Here is a 21,497-nt window from a genome sequence, read left to right as displayed (position 1 = left end):
TCATATGACATTGTGTGTGTTGTTTAATTATCCTAAATGGAATAATGTTTGTAGCATGGTATTTCAAAATCTACCAGAGCAACATAAGACTACCTCATATTATTTATTGCATATGCGACTCAAACAAGTATATATGATCAGATATTGATTTACTAAGAAAATTTTATGACCCAGTAGCCTTCTCATGACATAAACATTTGGGAAACATTTGGGCAGGTGGTTCTGTCAAATAACTATCAGTGAATGAGTTAATGTACATTTGTTTCCCTGCTAGTCACATCTGACTATATTGCCATACAGCTAACCAAAAAAAATAAATAAAAAAAAAAAATTTAGATTTGCATTACTCAGCAATATTCAATCCTAGTACTGTACTTTTGTGAAACTTTAGCTGGCCTTAATAATTTTAACCCTTTCACTATCGAGACCCCTGCTCACAAACTTGCTCTCAGTGTCAAAAAAAAAAAAAAAAAAAATCTTATGAAACGATAGAAAATCTTTCCCCCGATTTTAATGACACCAAAAGTACGAAATCTGATGGAAAACTCATGAAATTACGCTCTCATGAAGTTATTGGTCTCAGCGATATTTATGCATTGGCAATTTCGCCCACTTTGAGCCCTTTTCTTGGCCAATTCCATTGTTCCAGTCAACTAAACTCATAGCTATTTCACTAGAACTCCATTTGTCATATCGATTGAGTACAAGAAACCACCCATTTACCTATTTCAACTACCATATAAAGTGATCAGAATTGGGTAATTTGGCCAATTTCATACACAATTCAAGGCCAATTTCAAAACAGGGTCCAGAATTAACAAAACAAACACACTCAACACTAAAATAACATTTTCTTTGTTCATTAGTCATGTCTCCAGGCCCCTCTTATATTACGCTTGCTTTCCATTTTGAATTTTTATTCACTTGAAAAATAGAAGATTTACTGTTATGTAGACTACTGCATTATTGTAAAAATGGTATAAATAATATCAGCACATTTGTGAAAGCATATTAGACTCGCCAGTCAACATGTATTGGACACATGATGTGATTTGTTTACTCTTGAACATTGGCAAAAATCAAACATTTTTGCTACTTTGAGCTCAATTTCAAGGCACTTTTAGACCATAAACCATTCAAAATCATCTCTATTTCTGTAATATATATTCCATTCTATCAAATGAGACCAAGAAAACGAGAATACGTACAACCATAAATACCATACAAAAATAACTGCAAATTCGGTGTTTTAAATAAAAAACACGGTTGGAGTTCTTTTTTTTCTCATTATGCACTGCATGCTGCAGGATTTTTTTTATACTGGGCATACTGACTACTTAGACCCATTTTCTCATATGTAGGCCTACCGGTTTTCTCTCGCAAGATTTGAAGCCGCTAGAATTTTGCTGTAATATTACAGGACCGACACTGGCTTGCAAGTCATAATACTCCAAGACCAACAGCGAAAGGGTTAAATTGGCATCTCTTCCTGGTAATCACAGTGCTCTTGGCTCACAAAGATTACAAGACTCTGAAGCACTGACATCACATCTCAATGATGGTTAGTGATATTTTTTCCGAGCTATTCATCATATTCGCTTCCTAAACGCCAAAAAACAGACAGCCAACAAAATAAAAGATGAAGGATAAAGATGAGCAGGTCTCACAGAGAGTACTCTCTCTTTCATTAAATGCCTTAAATATCAAGATAAGCATGTCACTCCTTTGGTTTTACTGAATTAAGGATTATTCTTGTTGGAGGTGCCAGAATCCTGAGCATTTGAAGCAGAAAAGTAATCCAGCAGAGATGTAGAGTTGCAAAGGAGTACCACAGGTCTCCTAGCCAACAATGTGTGTAGAAACACTGAGGACAGTATCAGAAAAGAATACATGTGGGAAAGAGAAAAAAAGAAAGACACACACTCAATCAAGGGATAACATTATTTAAAAAATAGGAATAGGGCAATAATGAGCTTGAGGAAATGTAGTAGACCAACATGAGCAAGAAATTTATTAGGATAATTAGGCTTTTTTTTTTTTTTACACATTCCTACATGTAATTAAATATCAAAATATCAAGGGTATCTGTTATTTGACTGAAATATAGTATTTAAAGAGCTCCCTAAATACTACTACCTTCATCCAGTCAATAGGAAAAAAATCAAAGAAATTATCTGTCTATATATAATATTGTATCTGATGTGTATTTCCCTCTGAAAACTTCATGGTCTTGGATATTTCAAGTGCCTTAACACGTTTAAAGACAAGTAAAGGAGCACCTGACATATTCTGCAAAAAAATTCTACATGCTGGTTAACTATCATAAAAGCGAAGCAAATGACACTAAAATATATACAGTACTGAGAAACAAGAATGTGGGGAGACAGAGCTGCCATTAAGCCCACATACAAGTAGAAAAGAAGGGAAGAAGCACAAAAGAGCAAAATAGGTACTAGTAAGAGTAAACAAGGACAAAATATGAAATGCCTTTATTAAAAGGCTATATGGGAAAATGAGGTGGACTATCAACTGGTCCTGAAGTCTTAATGCTGGTAAAGAAACCATCAATGGGGATAGGGTGAACCCTTTCAATTTCCCCATGGTAATTTTTCCATGGTTACTGAGACCATCCAGTTTTATTACATTCAGGGTAGTGCTTCCATGGTTATTGATGCCATCTAATCTTATTACTGTATCCATGGCAGTGTTTTCATGGTTACCAAGACCATCCAGTCTCATTACTTTCTGCACTGTAGTGTTTCCATGGTTACTGAGCCGATAGTCTTATCACTTTCCCTATGGTAGCATTTCTATGGTTACCAAAGCACTCCAGTCTTGAAAAGTAACTAAAACTGTACCACAACTGTTGAACTAAGGGAATATCTAGGAAATATTTTATTTATTCAAGAAATAGTGTCTTCTAGCAGCTCAAGGGAATAAATAACATGGCCAACAACAGCTACCTTCCCAGGAAAGAATACAAAAAATTAAGTTAAAACTTTAGTGTTAATTTTCTGTGAGGATTCTGATTTCAAAGTAAAGAAAATAATATTTAAGCTGAAAATCATACCATTCTATCAAGCAATGTCTCACTCCTTGGTTTAGGCATTAAGCAAAAGGGGAAAGTGAATGATCATTTTACTATCTATATTTGATGTGAACCACACAAAAACTTCCACATGCCAAAGTCTTAGCACACTTCCACATATCCCTTTCCTGTGACATCCTACTCATTCGTATATTTACCCATCATCTCTCTGAAGTATTACTACAATGCTAATTCACTTTCTTCCTAATACCTGTCCCAACTTTTTTTTCCTATTATGTAGCTTCATCTATACTTTGTACTTCCCACCTCAACAAGTCATCATATCCACACTCAGGCAGACACACAAAGTACAAACTACTGATTTTAGTTACACTGATAATCAGGATTACTTCTGAAAATATTCACATAAGAAAACCACCAAAACTTAAGTTTTCCCTACACCATCTTTCCTTCATGATTGTGTTACACTTTTTCCCCACTTCCCCATTAATATCATACTCTCTGCCCATACCATTACAATGTCTTGGTAGTCCTATACCACCTCCTCACTGGTGAGATTATTGAAGTTACAATTAGAACATCCCAGATTTTGTTCTTAACCTGGAGAAACATTTTGGCAAACTGCTCACCTAGCAGTAAAATTAGATACCCCATGTGTTAGCCAACAGGCAAAAATTGCTGTACAAATATGAAAAAACTCCAGACCTACTGGAAAAATTCAAGATTCAAGTGTTGGGTAAAAGGTATCTGCACAAATGCTGTGTATTTTATAATTCATTTGCATATGATGGTCTATACTGTCTCCCTCCATTTTCCTGTTATGACAGATCTATACTCCCTACCTCCTTTCCTCGATTATGACAGTCCAGTACTGTTGACCCTTCCTCCATCATGGCAATCCTATACTGTCTCCATTGCTTTTTGCCACTTCAATGCTCCTATACCACTTCCTTGTCTTCCTTCATCAGGATGTCCCTATACTGTCTCCCTTTCTTCCCATCATGATGACCCTATAAAGCCTCCTGCCCTTACCATTATGACAGCTCTATACTGTCTCTTCCGATTATATTTATTATTTTTGGAAATGAAAGCAAATAAAAAATTTTTTCAGAAAGAAAAATCTATAGAAAAGATATCAAGTAAGCAATTGCATTTTAATCAGTTCATGTGGAGCTGCATGAGAGGTTTTTTCCTGCAAGCAAATTAACTGACTGTTAGTGAAAATTTTTTTTGCTTTAAACTTTTGTGTACATAAACTTAATTAAAGAAAGTTCTTATTATACTGTTCCACAGAGATTTAGTACTTACATTCAACTGATTTGACTGTTTCATACACACTTATTTTATTTTGGAAATGTCTACCCTGAAATTACTTGGTAATAAATGCACTGCATTAAAGAAATTTTTAAGTTCATAAAATAATGAATTTTTTTTATCAAATTTTCTTATATTCATTTTGTCATCTGCTTGTTTTACCACTTGTCACTTTTAGTATTCTTATGCCTTCTTATCTCTACCAAAATTTCTGTAACTTATACAAGCACTACTGTACTAAACTTATACAAACACTACTGCACCAATTTCATTTTTATGGAATTTCATATATGGTATATCACTTTAATTTCTGCTCTTCATTATTGTTAATACTGTTTTCTACATTCAGAGCACACTTCACTATGCACTTTTGCTACTTCCTTGTTTCCTCTGTTCAAGTGCCTAAAGCCTGACCACTGTTCTCAAACCATTTGCTGAAGAATTCCGCACTCTGATCTTGCTGCTATAAACAAAGCAATGACAATATATGTGTAATAAATGACCTCATAAATGAAATCACCAGTATACATAAGGAAAAGATCACAAGAATAGACCTGGAAAAGTAAACCCAGAGAAGTGTGTGTGTGTGTGTGGGGGGGGATGTATTGTGTAATTCATGTATGACATTCTGCCTAGTAGTTTTGTTTGCATAACAGATACCAAAAATTTGCCATTGTAAGATAAATTTTCACTGAAAATATCTTGAGTTCAAACTGTAACAAAGGCCAAAAATTATATACTATATAGATATCTGCCTTAATGAAATCCTTGTAACTTATGTTCAGTATGTATTTGTTGATCATAGCTTCTTACTTTATTATTACAATACACACAATATTTTTATCCTGTAATTATTCTAGCATCTTTACAGAATAGTTTATTCTTGTCACAACTGTGACTTATAAAACCAAGTACTGTACTGTACCAAAATTATACATAAATATTTTTAACTCAAACTGGCATATTAAATAAATAACATTTCTTTGGTGAGCCACATTGTCCATCTGAACTGTCCCATTCATTATTTCTTCCCCTCAAAGATTTCCAATACTGCTAACATACAATGCACATTAAAATTCTTTCAGGATATTTAATTTTCTTTCCCCTTCTTTAATAGAAAACTTTCACTCCACAAGCATACTTAGTGATCATCCTCATGTCGGTTCTCAAACAAAAAGTTACCTCATTACTAACTCATCATTTATCATAGTTAATGTTCGTAGCACAATTACAAAGCTTCTCTAAAGATCTTCATTCCTTGCTTGTCTACCCAATACTGTTCAATGATCACCTGATCCTCACTACTTCTACTCTAGAAGTTTAGGAGAAAAGAAAGCAAGTTTCAGAATATATTATTTTTAAGAAACTTATAAAAGAAAAAATGTTAAAAGCCAAAGTTAATGTAGGGTTTGAATAAGGAAAGTTTTTGTAGTTTAGTGATCTAAACTTTGAAATTTCTTAAGACTCACCCGCCACGTGATCTGGAGCGAGAACGAGAGCGAGATCGATGCTTCTTTTTCTTACTAGAGCGCCTTGATCTGTAGGAATCTTCACTGCTGACAGATCGCTGTAGGAAAAAATTTTGTTTACATTCCTTAACACAAACAACCTAAGTACTCACTCAATAAAACTACTTAGCAGTTTGTTCCAGGGTATTATTCTTGCATTCTCACTCATTTTTGTTCTTTACTGTATTTCTTATCAGTCACAGAGCTATTGTAGAATTATAACTGTGGTATGCATGTCATTGTAGAAATCACAGGAATGTGTAATTACTATAATGTGCAGTTTAAGGTATGATATGCAGTGCTTTAGTGTAACATAGGGTAAGCTATCAGTGGACAGAGAATTTGATATTCGAACTATTTAGATACAGATCATTTATTCAATTTAAATGGATTACGAGAGAGACTATGTGGAAATTGGTATCCATTTAGATTATTGCCTAGTGTCGTTTGCAGTTGGCAAACAATAGATATAGTATTTCCTCTTCCAGCCATTGTGATATATGCTATTTAATAGATTTGAAAATAGTTTAGGATAGCAGAATTAGTGGAATTCACTAATTTCTTATAAATTTCAACTTTTAAAGCATGGGGGATTTGCATTTGTTGTAAAGTATCCATTGTGACCATCAGTAAACATTGTCTGCAATTTTTTTTAATCATAAATCATTATTTTTACTCTTATTATGGATCTGACTAAGTACAACATCCATTTTGAAGTGTTCAATTCAGGATACCAAATTTTTCACTTACCAAGGATCAAGATAAAAGGATTCAACTGCACACTGAAAGAATTATTATTATTTTTCTAAATAATACTCTACTTATCAATGAACATTCATTTCTAGTAATGAAACATGCCCAAAACACAAATCCTGCATAAATTATGGGCATAATGCTACTACAGAATTAACCAAAAATTTTCCATCCTCAAACCCATTCATACAAATTTCTTAAATAAAATTATGTATCATCATCAATGTATACTATAATTTAAAACAAAAATTTCCAAGCAAAATCTGTACACTAATTATTTACCGAACGACTTCGGCCCTTCTTTTTCTTGCTTTTCTTTTTACGTGACTTGCGTCGATCATCGTCAGTATCATCAGAATAGCTTCTAGAGCGGGAGCGGGAACGTCGTGACCTGCGCTTGTGATGACCATCATCACTGTCAGACTGTAGGTAGTGATTATTATATCAACTTAATGAACTCTAAATTTAATGAGATAAAAAAGTATTACTGTACCAATAATGTACATGTATTACCTGTAGTTTTCCCATAAGGAATGAGGTGGATGTTGACTCCTAATTCCATTTACTATGGTATATTTGTTTTCAACTTATGCAAGACTGCATCAATGAATATAGTGCCTAACCTTACACATTAATAAAGCTCTTTATTATGAAAATGAGGAATACAAACAAACCAGTGACTGGTTTTGAGGGTTCTTCTACCTTCGCAACCAATGGCAAGAATACAGTGGACCCCCGCCTTACAATCAGCTCCCAACTCGACCAATTATGTAAGTGTATTTTTGTAAGAGCTTTTGTACGTGTATTTTTGGGGGTCTGAAACGGACTAATCTAATTCACAATATTCCTTATGGGAAAAAATTCGGTCTATAACAGCACCCGAACAGACTTCTGGAATGAAATAATATCGTAAGGCGGGGGTCCACTGTATTACATAACCAACTTGATAAAAAAATTAACAAAAATAGTTCCATATTAACTTGACTCAAGATATCGTAATGACACGATTGCAAACAAACCATACCCCCGGCCGGGATTGAACCCGCGGTCATAGAGTCTCAAAAATCCAGCCCGTCGAGTTAGCCACTAGACCAGCTAGCCACAATAAGATTCATCCAACTAGGTACATGTATATTTCTGCCTGTGCTAACCTTCCTATGGTGTAGAAATATACCTAGTTGGATGAATCTTACTGTGGCTAGCTGGTCTAGTGGCTAACGCGACGGGCTGGAGTTTTGAGACTATGACCGCGGGTTCAATCCCGGCCGGGGGTATGGTTTGTTTGCAATCGTGTCATTACGATTTCTTGAGTCATGTTGACGGCAGTGAAGGGACTTGAGCTAGAGTTCGTCACGGCCACGCTAGCTGGAGATTCATCTGTAAAAACTTGCATTTGTGGTCACAGTGGTGCCTGTGCTAACCTTCCTATGGTGTAGAAATATACCTAGTTGGATGAATCTTATTGTGGCTAGCTGGTCTAGTGGCTAACGCGACAGGCTGGAGTTTTGAGACTCTATGACCGCGGGTTCAATCCCGGCCGGGGGTATGGATAGTTCCATATTAACTGTCATTCAAAAACCCCACAACAGACAAAAATAATTTAAACAGTGACAAAACTGGATATGAAAGAATAATTAATACACATAGAGATACACAATAAATGATTATATCATTACCGTATACGAGTGAGAACGTGATCGAGACTTTTTCCTATCTTTCTTCTTGCTTTTCTTTTTGTTGCGAGAGTGGTGGTGGCCACATGCCTCTTCCAGGTGTTGCTGATATTCCTAAAGCACACAATAAAAAAGGGATAAAATAATCTGAAAGCAAGGCAGATAAGGAGGTAAGGCATGATGTGGAATTTGTTCAAGCTCTAATAAGAAGTGCTAGGGTTAGCAAATCTGGCTTGATGTGGATCAAATGTATTAATAAGCATCAAAGATATTTCATTTGTACATACTATTCAGCTTTAATCCTTAAATTGTGGCAGACATGGCAAAAATAAGTACTGGTGGTATGGCAGAATTTTGAAAAATTTTGAATTATTTTTTTATTACCATTTTAAAATGTTTATATCTCTGGTTAGAATTAGACCAAAAAAAATAAAAATAAAATTGAAATTACTGATATATGAAACGTTGAATATGAAAATGACCCCGTGACAGCAACACTGTCATGATTCCAGCAATTTATAGTTTTTGTTTTTAATTTTTTTAGGTAATAATGTATACATAGTTTCAATTATAATTTTAGGTAATCATGTATATCTCAGGTAACTATGTATATTTTAGGTAATTATGCATTTCTTTTTTAACAAGCTGGCCGTCTCCCACAGAGGCAGGGTGACCCAAAAAGAAAGAAAATCCCCAAAAAGAAAATACTTTCATCATCATTCAACACTTTTGCCTCACTCATACATAATCACTGCTTTTGCAGAGGTGCCCAGAACACAACAGTTTAGAAGCATATACGTATAAAGATACACAACATATTCCCCCAAACTGCCAATATCCCAAACCCCCCCCTTAAGTGCAGGCATTGTACTTCCCATTTCCAGTACTCAAGTCTGGCTATATAAAAATAACCGGTTTCCCTGAATCCCCTCATTAAATATTACCCCGCTCACACTCCAACAGCTCGTCAGATCCCAAATACCATTTGTCTCCATTCACTCCTATCTAACACGCTCAAGCATGCTTGCTGGAAGTCCAAGCCCCTCACCCACAAAACCTCCTTTATCCCCTCCCTCCAAACCTTTTCAAGGACAACCCCTACCCCGCCTTCCTTTCCCTACAAATTTATACGCTCTCCATGTCATTCTACTTTGATCCATTCTCTCTAAATGACCAAACCACCTCAACAACCCCTCTTCAGCCATCTGACTAATACTTTTATTAACTCCACACCTGCTCCTAATTTCCACACTCCGAATTCTCTGCATAATATTTACACCACACATCGCACTTAGACAGGACATCTCCACTGCCTCCTCGCTGCAGCATTTACAACCCAAGTTTCACACCCATATAAGAGTGTTGGTACTACTATACTTTCATACATTCCCTTCTATGCCTCCATAGACAATGTTTTTAGTCTCCACATACACCTCAATGCACCACTCACCTTTTTTCCTTCATCAGTTCTATGGTTAACCTCATCCTTCATACATCCATCCACTGACACATCAGCTCCCAAATACATGTATTTGAAAACATTTACTTCTTCTATACTCTTTATTTCTTTCAACACACCGGCCGTATCCCACCGAGGCGGGGTGGCCCAAAAGGAAAAACGAAAGTTTCTCCTTTCAAATTTAGTAATATATACAGGAGAAGGGGTTACTTGCCCCTTGCTCCCGGCATTTTAGTCGCCTCTTACAACACGCATGGCTTACGGAGGAAGAATTCTGTTCCATTTCCCCATGGAGATAAGAGGAAATAAACAAGAACAAGAACTAGAAAGAAAATAGAAGAAAACCCAGAGGGGTATGTATATACACGTACCATCCGACTTACGACCTGCTCGACTTACGACCACTCGACTTACGACCGTGTTTTTTATGCCAAATTTCTGGGAAATAAACAACTATTTGTGTTGTACACAGTGTTTATCCTAAACCTTACAGTATAAAATACAGTACTAACAGCATAAAAAGTAAAGTAAAACATGAAATACCAAAATAAAACAATAAAATAAAGTCATTACAAAAATGTTATGTTGATATTCAGTAGTAAAGTTCGACTTACGACCGGTTTCTCGGAACCGAACTCGGTCGTAAGTCGGATGGTAGGTGTATATGCTTGTACATGTATGTGTAGTGTGACCTAAGTGTAAGTAGAAGTAGCAAGACGTACCTGAAATGTTGCATGTTCATGAGACAGAAAAAAGGACACCAGCAATCCTACCATCATGTAAAACAATTACAGGCTTATGTTTTACACTCACTTGGCAGGACGGTAGTACTACCCTGGGCGGTTGCTGTCTACCAACCTACTACCTAGGTCTTCTATACTCCTCCTCTCCAATTTGATATCCGTTTTTTCTTTATCTAAATCATTTGATACCCTCATCACCTTACTCTTTTCTATGTTCATTTTCAACTTTCTACCTTTACACACACTCCCAAACTCCCCCACTAACCTTCGCAACTTTTCTTTAGAATATCCCATTAGCACAGTATCAGCAGCAAAAAGTAACTGTCAATTCCCATTTTGTATTTGATTCCCCATAATTTAATCCCACCCTTCTCCCCAACACCCTAGCATTTATTTCTTTTACAACCCCATCTATAAATATATGTATTAAACAACCATGGTGACATTACACATCCCTATTTAAGACCCACCTTTACCGGGAAGTAGTCTTCCTCTCTTCTACACACCCTTACCCGAGCCTCACTATTCTCATAAAATCTCTTTACAGCATTTAGTAACTTACTACCTATTCCATATACTTGCAACATCTAACACTTTGCTCCCCTATCCACTCTATCATATGCCTTTTCTAAATCCATAAATGCAATGAAAACTTCCCTACCTTTATCTAAATACTGTTTACATATATGCTTCAATGTAAACATTTGATCTACACATTCCCTACCCACTCTAAAACCTCCTTGCTCATCCACAATCCTACATTTTGTCTTGCCTCTAATTCTTTCAATAATAACCCTACCATACACTTTTCCTGGTATACTCAGTAAACTTATTCCTCTATAATTTTTACAATCTCTTTTGTCCCCCTTCCCTTCATATAAAGGAATTATACATGCTCTCTGCCAATCCCTAGGTACCTTCCCCTCTCTCATACATTTCTTCTTCTTTCAACAAACCAGCTGTATCCCACCGAGGCAGGGTGGCCCAAAAAGAAAAACGAAAGTTTCTCTTTCTAAATTTAGTAATTTATACAGAAGGGGTTACTAGCCCCTTGCTCCTGGCATTTTAGTCGCCTTTTACAACACGTATAGCTTACGGAGGAAGAATTCTGTTCCACTTCCCCATGGAGGTAAGAGGAAATAAACAAGAACAAGAACTAGTAAGAAAATAGAAGAAAACCCAGAGGGGTGTGTGTATATATATGCTTGTATATTATATGTAGTGTGACCTAAGGGTAAGTAGAAGTAGCAAGACGTACCTGAAACCTTGCTGCATGTTTATGAGACAGAAAAATGGACACCAGGAATCCTACCATCATGTAAAACAATTACAGGCTTTCGTTTTACACTCAGTTGGCAGGACGGTAGTACCTCCCTGTGCGGTTGCTGTCTACCAACCAATTATTATTATTTTGTTGATTATTATTATTTTGTTTTTGATATCTAAGACTATGTGCAACATTTTATAATAATAGATGTTTTTCAAGTGGTTTTAGTACTACAAATGGGGAGAACATATTACATTATATCCATAATTTAATTTTTTACTATTTCTTCCAAAAACTGTGTTGTCTTATTTCTAATGATTGTTACTGTGTTTCAACAATGAACATGGAACTATTATAATATTACAACTGTTTCAAGGTGGCATATTCCTTGAAACATGGAGATGGGCACAAACCATATCACGCAACTTACAGTAATATTGTGTATCTTTATGATTGAGGTAACTGATGGTGTCAAAGCTGTTGATGGTGACACATGTAATGTTGGCAGGGTAGCTGGTGGTGTCAAGGGTGTTAGTAGTGCCCTATGTGGTTTTGATATAGCAGCTGGTGATACCACACACTGGCAGTGAAAATGATGTCCTTGCTGTTGCTGCTGCCACATGAGATGCTGGCAAAGCAGCTGTGCTGCTGGTGGTACCACATGTAGTGTTGGCAGAGCAGCTGCTGAGGGTGGCTTGTAAAGTTGTCACATGTGATGTTGGCACAGTAACTGGTAGTATTAGAGGTGATGGTGGTGCTACAACTGCTGTTGGTAGGATATCAGGTGGAGCTTCATGTGATGTTGGTAGGGCAAACAACACCATTTGTACTTTGTTCTTTGTCAAAGAACAAAGAACAAATGTTGTTGTTTAGGGTGCTGCTGGTGCCACAATTTATGTTGGCAGGGCAGCTGGTGGTGTCACATGTGGTGTTGGCAAGACAAATGATGGTATTAAGAGTACTGGTGATGCCACATGTAAGGCAGCACAGTTGGTGTTGCATGTGGTGTTAGCACAGGAGCTGGTGGTGTAACGTGTGTTGGTAGGGCACAAAGTGGTTTTCAGGAGTGCTGGTTATACCATATATGGTGTTGGCAGGGTAGCCAGAGGTGTAATATGTGGTACTGGCAGGGTGATGTCAGGAATGTTGGTGTTGTCCGGTTTACTGAGGGGTGAACTGTGAGTCATACTCACATCTCATATTAGAATTACGTTCTTCATTGTCACAAAATTCAGGACTTTCCAGCCAGTCACTGCAAGAATGCCTGGCTGAGGCAATTTTACCCTTCATTCCTTCTGCTTACTCTGAAGCTAGCAATTTTTTTCTTTGGCCTGAAGAGGTGCCCAACAGAAAAAATCTGATGTACAGCATTCATCACACATAAATGCCGAACATTCAGGCAGATGTATGGCATACATCATACACAGTTTAAGGGTTAAAGTAATACATGTGCAACATCTACAAATCAATACATGCTAAACTATTAGAGCAACAGATAAGCCATGAAGAAGTAATTAACTCAATAAACATAACTATTAATAAAATATTCAAGAATAATATGATTATTTTCTCAAAGAAAAATGCCTTAACCATATTTAAAACTAAGACCTATGTTCTTTGATCTTATTTATCTTTGGAGCATTTAAATGGCAAACTCAATTTTCATTATTTCCCTAAGTGCATACTAAGAAAATTTGCCAGAAGAAATCATGAAACCGAACAATTTTACACCTCACCTTGAAAATTCTGATGCGTTCTGCCTCAATAGTAATAGCAGTGAATGCTGAGAGATGTTGTGCCCGAGGACGCACGTCTTCCCAGGTGGAGCCAGAGTCGACGCCAATGGATTTAAATGTTGCTCGCAGCCCTGCCTCTAGACGACGCATCTTACGAGCTTCCTCCTTTTGCCTTTCCTTTTCCCTTGCTTCTGCCTAAAATATAATGATCTTTTAGAATAGGCACTCAGCAATTATAAGTTATCAAACATGATTCCGGTAATAATATTAAATTTGCTACTATATTACCTGTAGTATCATTTAACTTTTTTTTTTAATGGAAAATGATGTAGCAAAGAAAAAATAAGACAGCATAGCATTCTACTAAGGATTAACAGAGGTAAAACCTCTAAGTTACACTACAGATCATTAGGAATGAATAAGCAATTCACATTCCTGAGAGCAAAGGCCACATAAATTGTGTTATTGGCCTTAAATTCACTCACATCACCACTAGTTGCAGGCATTTTTCTAATTAAATCGTCATGCAACTTCCTAGCCTTTTCACATATGATCGCTTGAGAGATGCTATCTCCTGCTATCTGTTTTTCATTTATCCACACCAATAAGAGTCTCTCAACAACTTCTATCACTTGCGATCTCAGTTTCGAAAACATAGTTGCACCTTTGGCAAGAACAGCTTCCTTGATTGCCGTTTTCTTGGCCACAATAGTAGCGATGGTTGATTGGGGTTTTGTGTACAACCTGGCCAGCTCGGAGACACGCACTCCAATTCATACTTAGCAATGATCTCTTTCTTCATATCCATAGTAATTCTCACCCTTTTTGCTGTAGGGTTGGCACTAGAAGCTTTCTTGGGACCCATGGTGACTTATTTTGCAGGTGCAATCACTATGTGATAATATGAAATGTTCCGATTGTATGTTTGGATGGGACTGCGGTGGCTGGCTGGCTTGCAAACACTGGCCACAAGTGGACGCGTCTCAAACGGAACGAATCGTGTTGGTCAACTTTTTTAGCGCTAGTCGAGGCAAAATTTTTGCGTTAAAATGTATCGCTAGTCGGATTTAACGTTAGACGATGCCATCGTTGGTCGAGGGTCCACTGTATATACAGGAGAAGGGGTTACTAGCCCCTTGCTCCCGGCATTTTAGTAGCCTCTTACAACACGCATGGCTTACGGAGGAAGAATTCTGTTCCACTTCCCCATGGAGGTAAGAGGAAATAAACAAGAACAAGAACTAGAAAGAAAATAGAAGAAAACCCAGAGGGGTGTGTGTGTGCATATACATATAATTGTACATGTATGTGTAGTGTGACCTAAATGCAAGTAGAAGTAGCAAGACATACCTGAAATCTTCCATGTTTTTGAGATAGACAAAAGACACCAGCAATCCTACCATCATGTAAAACAATTACAGGCTTTCGTTGTACACTCACTTGGCAGGACGGTAGTACCTCCCTGGGGGGTTCCTGTTTACCAACCTACTACCTAGGATATTTTCAAATATTTCTTCTTTCAACGTACCAGCCATATCCCACCGAGGTGGGGTGGCCCAAAAGGAAAAACGAAAGTTTCTCCATTCAAATTTAGTAATATATACAGGAGAAGGGGTTACTAGCCCCTTGCTCCCGGCATTTTAGTCGCCTCTTACGACACGCATGGCTTACGGAGGAAGAATTCCGTTCCACTTCCCATGGAGAATATTTTCAATATAACAAAAAAAAATGTAGATAAAAGTTTTTTTACACATTTTTAAATGTAAAAAAAAAAAGATGATGTACATTTTTTTACATACTTTGAAATGTTAAAAAACCGTATATATACGTTTGGACCGTTTAAGGATTAATGTGTCAGAAATCAGAACAAAAAATGCAACAAGTTCCCACTACCTCCTCAAGGTGAATATGCAGGCTAACATAATTTGTATAAACACATTAGGAATTAAATATCACCATGGTTGCTCAACATATTTGTAGATGGAGTTGTAAGAGAAGTGAATGCTCAGGTGTTGCCAAGAGGTGTAGGGTTAAAAGATAAAGAATCTAACACAAAGTGGGAGTTGTCATAGCAGCTCTTTGCTGATGACACTGTGCTTTTGGGAGACTCTGAACAGAAGTTGCAGAGGTTGGTTGACGAGTTTGGTAGGGTATGTAAAAGAAAGAAATTAAAAGTGAATATAGGAAAGAGTAAGGTGGTGAGGATAATAAAAAACTTAGGTAATGGAAGACTGAATATCAGATTGGAGGGAGAGAGTATGGAGGAGGGAGAGAGTATGGAGGAGGTGAGTGTGTTCAGATATTTGGGATTGGACATGTCAGCAGATGAGTCTATGAAGGATGTGAATCAAAGAATTGACGAGGGAAAAAGGTGAGCGGTGCACTGAGGAGTCTGTGGAGACAAAGAACTTTATCTATGAAAGCAAAGAGAGGAATGTATGAGGGTATAAGTCTCCCTCCACATTCATGAGTTCTATTTTCGTGGGCTTCAAACATTCACGAATGCCCAGCTGCCCAATCATATTTAAAATATATCATTATGTATGTTAGGAATTGTGGCGGTCGCAAAGTTTGTTTGGAGATAGAACAAGATAGTCCTGCAATATGACACTAATATCAACTCTACGGCTTATTTATCTATCACAATTCATCTAATAAGACATAATAAACAATACTAATAACATAGAAACATGACATATACTCTAGAATGAATAAAATATCTCATTAAGTATGTCACGAGTGTTGTTGTGTTGTTATTGTTGGGTGTATAAGGGCCACAGAGAGCATAAGCCTTACTTAGTGGTGGTGAAGGCGGCAGCAGAGGCGGTGTTGTCAGTCGCCCTATAGAACTCCAACAACATTGGAGGAGTTATGTTTGTGCTGTAATTTTTCTATCAATTAATCACTGAACTTACTTGCTACACTGTTAATGCTACACTTTATCACTGGCTGGTGGCAGGTGGCCCGGTGGCCTGGTGGCTAAAGCTCCCGCTTCACACACGGAGGGCCCAGGTTCGATTCCCGGCGGGTGGAAACATTTCGACACGTTTCCTTACACCTGTTGTCCTGTTCACCTAGCAGCAAATAGGTACCTGGGTGTTAGTCGACTGGTGTGGATCGCATCCTGGGGGACAAGATTAAGGACCCCAATGGAAATAAGTTAGACAGTCCTCGATGACGCACTGACTTTCTTGGGTTATCCTGGGTGGCTAACCCTCCGGGGTTAAAAATCCGAACGAAATCTTATCTTATCTTATCGGCTTGTGCTGCCTTAGTATCGTACATATCGTAGAATCACTGAATCACTGAAGAAGGTACATTCTCCCCTCTCTCTTCCTCCTCCACTTTGGTACTCTGTTACGAGGTCTTTCTTGAATTCTAGCCTTTCTCACCTTCTTTACCAAAGGGCTGGCACTAGTACAATATTTTATAATGTTTTCATGTGTTTTATGATTGTTCATGGTTCAATTGATTAAGGAAGCAGTATTGTTAAGCTAAGTAAATGCTATTATTATATTTCCCTACAATATATTTGTGCACCAAACTTTCGTGATTTTTCAACATTCGCGAAGTTCTTGATCCCCTAACCTTCATGAATGTGGAGGGAGACCTGTATAGTTATACCAATGCTCTTGTATGGGTGTGAGGCATGGGTTGTGAATGCTGCAACAAGGAGAAGGCTGGAAGCAGTAGAGATGTCATGTCTGAGGGCAACATGTGGTGTGAATATAATGCACAGTATCCATAGTTTGGAGATTAGAAGGAGGTGTGGGATTAACAAATCTATTATCCAGAGGGCTGAGGAGGGGTTACCGAGATGGTTTGGACATGTCGAGAGGTTGGAATGAATTAGCATGACTTTTGAGAGTATAAATCTGCAGTGAAAGGAAGGCAGGGTAGGGGTCGGCCTAGGAAAGGTTGGAGGGAAGGGGTAAAGCAGGTTTTATGTGCGAGGGGCTTGCACTTCCAGGAAGCGTGCATGAGTATGTTAGACAGAAGCGAATAGAGAGAAGTGGTTTTTAGGATTTGACATGCTGTTGGAGTGTAAGCAAGGTAACATTTATTAAGGGATTCAGGGAAACTGGCAGGCCAGACCTGATTCCTGGAGAAGGGAAGTCGAGTGCTGTCACTCTGAAAGAAGGGTGTTAATGTTGCAGTTTTATAGCTGTAGTGTAAGCATGCCTCTGGCAAGACAGTGATGGAGTGAATGATGATGAAAGTTTTTCTTTTTTGGGCCACCCTACCTTGGTAGGAAACAGCTGATGTGTTAATAAAAAAATAAAAAAACATTAGCATTTACACACCTTCTCAATAAGAGCATTGTAGGTCAACTTGACATTACCAGCATCCAATGTGGCTGAGCGAGGGTCATCACATACCACCGTGGCAAATTCTTTGAAGCTCGTTTTGACCTGCAGTAATTATATAATAGTAATATCTGATGTAAATAACATACTGGTACAGAAAAGGTTAAAGGATTAAAAATTCAAGCATTCATTTGCCAAGATATTTTGCATTAATCTATACTTAGAATTTTTTTTAATGCTAAGACATACATATGAATTAAAATATTTTTTACAAGTATGAAAGGGATTTATAATAAAAAATAACGAGTTCACCCACAAGAACAGAGCTGCAGTTACAGCAATTTCTTCAGGACCCTAAGAAGGGTTAGCCTTCAACCCTCGGAATTCTTCTACTAAAAAAATCTTGGCTTAAAATATAAGACTTTTTAAAAAATTTGCACCCAACTAAGGAATATTGTATATTATGAATGTTATATCTCACCTGAACTTCAAATGACTTTTCCTTTAAGATTTCCTTGATGATTTTCTTTTCGTCATGGAAACGAGACTTAAGATCTGCCACATAAAACTTAAATAGGTCAAGAGGTGTTGATCCTGGCTGACCTAACATGGCTGTGAACCTATAAGAACAAATAAAAGTTATAGTATGTAGTGATTAGTTTTGCAAACATTTTCAGGGAGGACTACTAATTTAGGATTGCTCAGGTTCAAGACTGAATAAATTTTTACTTAGCCAGGAACAGCTTTAATATTAAATATAAAAATCATTAAAGTATCCAATAATTACTGTAGCAACATATTGTACTATTAAACTATTATTATTATTACTGAAGGCAAGCTCTAAATGTGTAGAGGTCATGCAGAATTATGCTATACAGCCTCTCCTCACTTAACCCTTTGACTGTTTTCGACGTATAAATACGTCTTACGAGCCAATGTTTCTGAAGTATATATACTCAATAATTCTAGCGGCTTCAAATCAAACGAGAGAAAGCTGGTAGGCCCACATGTGAGAGAATGGGTCTGTGTGGTCAGTGTGCACCACATAAAAAAAATCCTGCAGCACACATTGCGTAATGAGAAAAAAAAAACTGATCGTTTTCTTGGAATAAAACGCCGACTTTGAAGTGTATTTTCGTATAGTATTTATCGTTGTATTCGCGTTTTCCTGGTCTTAGGTGATAAAATGGAAAACATATTACAGAAATAGAGATGATTTTTATTACTTTGACAATGAAAACGACCTTGAACCTGAGCTCAAAGTAGCGGAAATGTTCGATTTTTACCAATGTTCAGGAGTAAATAAATCACACCACACATCCAATACACGTCAACTGGGGAGTCTAATATTCTTTCACTAGTGCACTGATATTATTTATACCATTTTTACAATAATGCAGTAGTCTGCATAACAGTAAATTTTGTATTTTTTTGTATGAATAAAAAATCAAAATAGAAAGCAATAATAATATAAGAGGGGCCTAGAGATATGACTAATGAACAGAGCATATGTTATTTTAGTGCCACGAATGTCTACCTTGTTTATTCTGGACCCTATTTTGAAATTGGCATCTTTTTTAGTTTGCGTGAAATTGGCCAAATTGCCAATTTCTGACCACCATATTGGGTAGTCCAAATTAGTAAATGGGAGGTTTCTTGTACTCAGCTGATAGATAAAATGGAGTTCTAAAGAAATAGCTATGAGTTTGGTCAACTGGAACAATGGAATTGGCTGAAAATAGGGCTCAAAGTCGGCGAAATCGCCGATACGCATATGTCGCCGAGACCGCTAACTTCGCGGGAGCATAATTCCACGAGTTTTCGACCAAATTTCGAACTTTTGGTGTCATTACCATCGGGAAAAGATTCTCTATCATTTCATAAGAAAAAATAATTTTGTTTTTTTCAAAAATTGAGCGACATAGAATGACAGTTTCAGAGAGGGGCCTGAAACAGTCAAAGGGTTAAAGATGGAGTTCCATTCCTTAGACCACGTCATTAACCCTTAAACGGTCCAAACAGATCGACGTTCAAATTCGTAGTGCTACAAAAGTAGATCTACTTTTTTTTACAATTTTTCAAATATAACAAAAAAAAAAGTAGATAAAAGTGTTTTTTACACATTTTCAAATGTAAAACAAAAAAGAAGATCTACATTCTTTTACATACTTTCAGATGTTGAAAAAACGTATATATACGTTTGGACCATTTAAGGGTTAAACAAATTCGTCGCTAAGTGAGGAGCATACTATTATGGTAGTGGGTTTGGGTCAACCATCTTTGATATTTTAAAGTCACCTTTGCACCATTTATAACATTTCTGGTATATTTTTAAATGTTTATACAGAAGTGTACTGTATATTGAAATAAATAGAATAGAGGACATCAGCTCTAATATTTAGGAATAAATACTGGTCAGAGCCCCTCTCGTAAGTCTGAGACATCGGTAAACGAGTACATTGCTAAGTGAGGAGAGGCTGTACTAAATAATTAACACGAGGCTGCATAAAACATGTAAATTACCTAATATCTGCTGAGATCATGGGATAGAGCTCGACCCACAAGGACATAGAGGTAAGTTTGCCCTGCTCATGCAACTCATCCAAGAGAGCTATATAGCTGTCACGACACTTCCTTTGTTGCCGCTTGATCCTCTTCTTCTGCCTCTCACGTTCTTCCTCCTCCTCTTCCTCTAGTTGTTTGATGTGCTCAGCAAACACAATCAAGGCATCCTCCTTATCCATGCCTTAAAAAAATTTTATTTTTTCAGCATAATGTTTATATACTGGTTAACCCAATTTAACTGAAATAGAGAAAAAGGTCTAGAAAAACATGAAAACTTATCTATTGTTCAAACCAAAGGGAATGTGATAATTTATATATAAAAAAAAATGGTTGTATATGAAAGGAGAATTATACTCACTAAGCAAATCTGTGTCTTCAGCAAAAGTTGGGTTGTCTATGAGCATTTGCTGTGCCTCTGACCATGTAGTCTTAAAGGTAATGTTGGTCATGCTGTCTAATATCTCACTCAGTACCTTAAAAAAAAAAAAAAAATCCTATATACTCAATAATAGTCTGATATACGAGAACAGGATTTTCTTTTTAAGAAGAGCTAAGACTATGTAATGACAAGGTTAATTCAGGAGCTAAGCCTTGCATTAATAAAAGATGGCTCAAATGGTATAAGAGTAGGTTTAAGGCTGCTGCTGCAGTTCATATAATACCTTAAGGAATTCTTATTATATAATGAGAGACAAAATATTACTTTCAAATATTCATCTATCTATATTCAAAACAATCCTTCCCCTTAACCAACAATGTAAATCTGGCAGTCAAGCAATAATGCCTACCTTCATGTTTCTCTTGCGCATTGCCTTGTTCTCCTCTTTTTCTTTCTTTGCCAAGTTGAACACCACATCTTCATACACCTCACGACGCTCAGACTCAGGAACAATCTTCCACAACTGCATTTAAATAATCACTTTATTCTCATACCAGATACATTTTATATTTCTTGAGGATAAATGGGTTTATATATTTTATGTTTTGTTCATAACTACTGTAATTTGTACAGAATATTATACAAGCCCAAAGTGCAATTTGGTTTTGTCACTAATAAAATATCAACCAGAAATAATGGAATCCAATTTAGATTAGTAATATAAAATAATCCAATCTGCCAACC

At 36.9% G+C, this 21,497-nt stretch overlaps 1 protein-coding gene across 9 annotated transcripts in view; it reads right to left on the bottom strand.

Moving 5' to 3' along the window:
• Positions 1-21,497, bottom strand: part of Prp40 (pre-mRNA processing factor 40) — a 114,214-nt gene that overhangs the window by 34,261 nt on the left and 58,456 nt on the right. For all 9 annotated transcript variants that reach the window (XM_070089367.1, XM_070089365.1, XM_053782812.2 and 6 more), the window contains 9 exons: positions 21,163-21,276; positions 20,733-20,847; positions 20,333-20,555; positions 18,291-18,429; positions 17,807-17,914; positions 13,503-13,697; positions 8,301-8,411; positions 6,907-7,047; positions 5,833-5,930 (listed from right to left, as the gene is read on the bottom strand). In XM_070089367.1, the coding sequence (XP_069945468.1) occupies positions 5,833-5,930; positions 6,907-7,047; positions 8,301-8,411; positions 13,503-13,697; positions 17,807-17,914; positions 18,291-18,429; positions 20,333-20,555; positions 20,733-20,847; positions 21,163-21,276 (1,244 nt within the window). The remainder of the gene's footprint in view (positions 1-5,832; positions 5,931-6,906; positions 7,048-8,300; positions 8,412-13,502; positions 13,698-17,806; positions 17,915-18,290; positions 18,430-20,332; positions 20,556-20,732; positions 20,848-21,162; positions 21,277-21,497) is intronic.

The sequence above is a fragment of the Cherax quadricarinatus genome, chromosome 28 (genome assembly GCF_038502225.1).
Source record: "Cherax quadricarinatus isolate ZL_2023a chromosome 28, ASM3850222v1, whole genome shotgun sequence".
Classification (NCBI taxonomy): Eukaryota; Metazoa; Arthropoda; class Malacostraca; order Decapoda; family Parastacidae; genus Cherax; species Cherax quadricarinatus.
Note: the sequence above shows the minus strand (reverse complement) of the source record. Positions and strands in the feature narration are given on the sequence as shown.